Here is a 6,000-nt window from a genome sequence, read left to right as displayed (position 1 = left end):
CCAAAAAATGACTAGACCAATTTGTTTTTTTGGTTAAAATTTAGATAATATTTCCTGATCTAATAATGATTTGATAAATACTCAAGAGGTGTTGCGTGTTAGTCATTTCAATAAAAACATAGATACCCTAGATGAATAATTTATTAGGGATTAAAAACCAAGCAGTAGTGACAATCGACAAATTAAACGTGAAGTGGCAACTTATTAGCCAAAAAAAAGTGGTTAAGCTATGTTGGTGAAAATAATAATCAAAACTAGCTTTACATTGTAATTTTTTAACATCAATTGTAATATTGTAGATACATTTTTCCTTACATTATCGTTTATGATGTTCAGGGACATGTTATTTATGAAATAGGAGTAAATAATTATTGTTTGCTGCTAGTGTAAAACTGGAAATTAAGTCATGTCTATTATAAATGACTAATAATGAATTTTCACATTGTCTTTCTCAATCTTGCTTTTGTCATCATGACAAGACAGTGCTAATGGCACTGTAATCACATAAAAACTTAATCAGTAAACAAAGTGATCCGCTTTCTATGTCCTATGTTATACGTATATTGACAATAATAATGGAAGTTGGTAAAAAATGCCTTAGTAACTGCAAAAAACTGCACAGTCTCTTTATTTACAAATCTGCGATATTTATAATAGCAATAATATTATTAGTTAAAATATCATAATTATTTACACTTTGCGTCAATAATTTAACAATCACACTTGAAATAAAATTTCCTAAACTAGAAATGCTAGGTAAAAATTAAAATTATAACGTTTAAAACATATGTATGTCGCGAGTAATTAATTGCAATTAAAACACTAATAAAACAATATCACATTCCGTAACGTTCCGGATCACGTTAAAACCGTGCCATCAAGTCTTGCACACGTTTTGTTCATTAAAGTAAGCTGGACTAGTGGGTGTCGTAGGTAAATTCATAGGATGTCTACGAAGCATAAATGTTTTCAGTTTACTGGAGGGAATGACGACGGTTTTCTGCTCCTAAAATATAAAATTTGGTCAATATTGTGCAACTTTTCCCTTTTTTCAAATACAAACCGTCGTCATCCAGGTTGATTTAAGACACTCTTCCATATTTATCCGTTGCGACGGGACCAATACCAATAGGTTATTTACGAGGTTTTTGGCTTCGGATGAAATTTCTTTGAAGTAATCATCGGGAAAACAGTAGTCGCATTTTAGGATATTCGCGGTAGTCTCTTCCATTGAATCATCCAGAAAAGGGGAAACTCCACTGAGTAGTACATAGAGGAAAACGCCGGCGGCCCAACAGTCTGTGTGTTTTCCAACTGGCTGACCTAATACAAGTTCAGGAGAAGCAAATTCGAGACAGGCCGGTGGCAAAATGACGCTTTTCGAAGTGTTTACTGAGTCACCGAAATCCACCAGTTTTAAAAGCGGGGAGGAGCCCGACAAATCCACCATTACGTTTTCCGGCTAAAAATACAAAAGGGGCGTTAATGGCAAAAACCTATTTAATGGGACAGTACGAAAACTCAGATTTTGCTACTTAAAAAAAAAGTAAAAACAAAGTAAAATTAAATTAAAAAATATATAAGCATGACAACAACTGTGTTTCTCTTCATCTACCGGGTGCGGCATCCGTTACGCCCAAACAGAAAATCCCCACTTCTAATTAAATAAAATTGTTGATTTTTTTCACACTTACCTGGGCATTAGTAAGGTATATTCTCTAATTTTTTGGTAATTTTTCATTCACAAACAAAGCCAAAAAAAAATTAAGGAATTTTCTCCCAAAAAGTTTAATTCTAATTTTTATACTGACCTACGCAGATTCACTTCCTACAATTGTTTACAAAATCAGAAAAAAAATACCAATTAGATTTTGAATTAAACGCAATTTTCCATTTTAACTTTGAAAATCATTTTTATTTATTACCTGCTACTTGTGCCATCGTAAATTCAGGTGGCAATGGAGAACTGCAATTGGGGTAAGATTCCAAGGTTTACAACAAAAAGAGCCTTTAAAGCGGTCGACTACCAATAAATGATTCTGGCAAATTATACCATTTTGTCATAAATCACGGGTCTGGTTTGTGTTTAAAGAAAAAAAAAAGCGATTATTTGGCTAACCAAGTCAAAATTTGAAATTGTGATATCAAAGTTTGATGCGCTAACACGTACAGATTCATTTAGTGCAAATTAACAAAAAGTATTCATAAAACACACAAAACTGTTACGGACTCATTTATTATCAAAAAAAATTAGAAAAATTCTCAAATTAGACCCTACATATTAGGTATATGAAATATCGCCAATTTTAATTAATTAGAAGTCGCGGGTTATCAATGGGCGTAACCGATGCCGCACCCGGTATATACATATTTTTGTTTTTGTATCTAATCGTGCATAAGGCACGTAAACAAACTCACTTTTTTTAAAGGGGGTAAAAAATAGTGATCCTCTATTTAGTAAAAAAATATCTGTTTACTTGTGTTGGTGTCCAAAATTGGATAATAATTTACAAAAGTATAAACATTTTTGACTACTTGAGTAGGTGCTTCGATTTCTTTAATTTGTTAATAGTTAAATAACTACAAAGATTTGTGGGCAATAAAAATCGTACGAATTTTATTTTCTACCACAAAATCTTCGAAATATAGATCTATCATCTATAGGCTAGCCTCCAAATTGAACATTTGTGCAAGCTCGGGGAACTAGCTTTCCGTGAGTGCTTACACCGGAACGTGACTTGAAGCAGAAAACATTTCCAAACTAATAAATACAAATACCTTAATATCCAAGTGTGAAATATCTTTCTGATGGAGCCACAATAGAGCGGACATTAACTGTCGACTGTACGTTTTTACTGTAGCCTCCGTGTATTCTTCCTTCTCACAAAGATAGGTGAACAGTAATGGTCCTCTGACTCTAGCAAATACAAAAAGTACATTATTCATATGCCCGTTGTATTATCAACAAAAAAACTTACAGTTCTAATACTATAGTATCAATTCCGGGTTGCGGGGCGTTATCAAACAACGCCATTGATCGAATAATGTTAACATGCTGCATTCCTGCAAGTAGCCCGTATTCGGCTTGAGTTACGTGATGCGATTGTCTCCGTCTCGTGACTTGCTTAAGGGCGACTTCTAGATTGGTTCCCCTGTCTTTGGCTCTCCGGACTATCGAAAATCGCCCTCTGCTGATCTCCTCTAGTTCGATGTACCTGTTTTTGAACTGCTCTTGCTGCCATTTTAGATTATCAGCGACCGGTAATGTAATGGCAACACTGGGCAGACTAACTAATTTATTTTGTACGGCAATTATCCGGAAACTGTACGTTTCGCCAGGAATCAAATTTTCTACCGTGTACCTTTGGGAATTGATTACATGGTTATTATTCGGGGAAAGCCATTCGCCGGTGCCTAACTGGCAATATTCGATCCAAAATTGATGATAGAATTCGCTTTCCCATTCCAGGAGAACGCTCGAGCACGACATCACTTGTATTTTGGGTTCTTGGAGGGCAGGGTAGGGGTCGGTGACGGTCAAAAGCGCCGAGTTTTGGCACGATCCAACCTCGTTTGATATTGTCACTGAATACGTCCCAGAATCAGACAATTTGACGTTATCTATGATGAGCATAGCGACGCCCTCGTCTTCTTCTCCCAACATGAAGCGGCCGTTTCTTAGAACGCACATATTGGGTTCGAGTTTCTTCCAACTGATTTTTGGGTTCCGGCCGCAGTTTTTCACGCGGCATTTCAGGACGACTTTCGCGCCGCATTGGACGGTGACGTCCCGGAGTTTGTCGCGGAATTCCGGGTGAGTGATTTCAGGTATTATGGAGTCTTGGTAGGAACTGTCCATGATTCGGCGTGTGGATTTTTTGAAGCGGAAGGACCATGGTTTTCGGTTGTAGTTTGATAAGACGTAGGCAGGTAGCCACATTTCTTCCGGGTGGGTTTGAGTGTGGACTAAATAGCCTTGGCTTGTGTCGTAACGTATTATGGTAACTACTTCGCCGAGAGATAAGTCAGGCCATTCGGATATCAAACGCGCTTGGGTTCCGGGAGCCATGACGTGATTGTCGCACTGAAAAAGTGGGCGAAATTTTGTTAATACACTTTTTTATTTAGTATTACAAGGATGTGAATGATATTTGTTAGATTTTGCCTATAAAAGCGTTATTGTAATGTATGATGTGGCGAGTAATTTAAATACCTACCACTTCTGACCGAAAATATGGTATATATTATTTGCAATTCTTTTTTTTTTGTATGTTAAATAAAATTCATTGCGAGTAAAATCTGTCTACTAGAAGGCTTTTTGTAAAACTAAAAGCAGTAACAATAACAAACATATAACAATATGCTCAACTCAGTACATCAGTCTGAAACTTCTACCATCAATGAGTTCTTTTATTTAATGGTCACAAAGTTACCAACAAATAATTTATTTATAATTTTCTATTTCCGTTCGTTAGTTTTAATCAAAATAAAAGTTTACCATATTTTCGAAAGAAATAGGACGTATTTGAGGGATGGTAATTATCTTCACCTTTAAAAAACCTATTCGTTACATCAATTGGGTCACTGTTCCGCTAAAAATTATTTATTCCCTTTTATGAATTTGATTGTATTGATTGTTATGAGGTGAGAAAAGTTCTACTAAATTTATAAATCTGTTTACCTACCTTCAATTTAATGTGATTTTTTTTTACATAAGGGACGATTTACAAAACGCGAATTAAATTTAATCCAGAATGAAACTATAAAATTCGAATAAAGTTGTCATTTATTTTGCATAGCCAAACGTGAAATCAATCGCGAATTAAAATTAAATTAAATGCTCTATAAAATTTGCGTCTGTTAATCGTTGTTTTTACGACTTTATTTGGTAATGTTTTTGAACTTCAGTAATGCCATACAATAGCTTTAGAGTTTTACGTATATTCTGTTTCAAATCTATAAAATAGTGGATTTCTTTGGACTTAAATTTATCATTAAGGTCCAATTATTCCGAGAAGAGTCTTCTTTTGTATAGAAAGTATATCTTAGTAAACCATTTAAATGGGATGTATGGAACAAAATGATTTTTTGTTAAGATTTATCCATATGTTTAATTTACATATAGAGATGTAGTGTCAATACAAATTTTCAAATTACTCATGTAATGACTATTTTTATCTGTAAAATAAGTTAATCGATTTCTAAAGATTCGAAAATCGATAAAGCTCACACTAATAAGATATATTTTATACAAAATTCAAAGAATACGCAAAATTTTAAATTTCGGTTGGATGATTTTCTAAAAACTTATTTGCTTTGTATGATTTGTTTTTTATTTATTATTTGCATTTTCTCTGCTATTTTGAGGATTGTCGTTTTTAACGTTTTTTGATGAAATTTCGAAAAGTAGGCAAATTTATTTATTAGACCATACTGTATTATTGTTGAATAAAAAATTGAAAAAAGCAGATCCGTATTTTTTTAATCAGCTATGTTGGAGATATAAGACAATTAGGCAGGGGCGGACTGGCAAATTTTTGTATGGAGTGCTAAAAGTTGAAATGAGGGCCCAATATACAATACAATAAAAATATGTATAAAAACTACTTGTCACTTAATGTAGTATTTTTTTGAAGGAGTTTGTTTCCTTTATTGAGATTGTGACGTCAGTTGAAATCGTGATGGTTTAATAACCGAAAAAAAAATCTAAAAAAGTTTTTAGATGAACGTGTTCAGAGGCTGCTTGTAATTTTAATTTTTGTTTTTCTTTTCGTTTCTGTGCACCAAATTTATACTTATATTTAGATTTTTCCATTATTTATGCCTACTAATAATAATAAAAAAAATAAAAAATTAAAATTAAATTCATTTAAGTAAAAAGGATATTTTATATCGGTTGGTTAAAAAATGTGTGGCATAATTTTAATTACGGACACCCCTCTACAATTGAGAATAGATAGTACAGTATTTATTGACCCACCTCAAAAAATAGAAAAATTA

The 6,000-nt window shown here is 33.5% G+C and overlaps 1 protein-coding gene across 7 annotated transcripts in view; it reads right to left on the bottom strand.

Annotated features, from left to right (window-relative positions):
• Positions 1-601: 601 nt before the first annotated feature.
• The window catches only part of LOC123014990 (triple functional domain protein), an 80,110-nt gene continuing 74,711 nt past the window's right edge, over positions 602-6,000 (bottom strand). For 6 of the 7 annotated variants that reach the window (XM_044414371.1, XM_044414366.1, XM_044414368.1 and 3 more), the window contains 4 exons: positions 2,979-4,084; positions 2,779-2,917; positions 1,064-1,462; positions 602-1,006 (listed from right to left, as the gene is read on the bottom strand). In XM_044414371.1, coding sequence (XP_044270306.1) covers positions 878-1,006; positions 1,064-1,462; positions 2,779-2,917; positions 2,979-4,084 — 1,773 coding nt within the window. In that variant the 3' untranslated portion in view covers positions 602-877. Of the gene's footprint in view, positions 1,007-1,063; positions 1,463-2,778; positions 2,918-2,978; positions 4,085-6,000 lie in introns of those variants that run through there. The other variant, XR_006413357.1, reaches the window with a different exon arrangement.

Source organism: Tribolium madens, unplaced genomic scaffold (genome assembly GCF_015345945.1).
Source record: "Tribolium madens isolate multiple individuals breed KSU strain unplaced genomic scaffold, Tmad_KSU_1.1 Scaffold_97;HRSCAF=244;Tcas5.2_LG3a, whole genome shotgun sequence".
NCBI classification, from domain to species: Eukaryota; Metazoa; Arthropoda; class Insecta; order Coleoptera; family Tenebrionidae; genus Tribolium; species Tribolium madens.
This window is presented reverse-complemented; position numbering and strand designations above follow the sequence as displayed.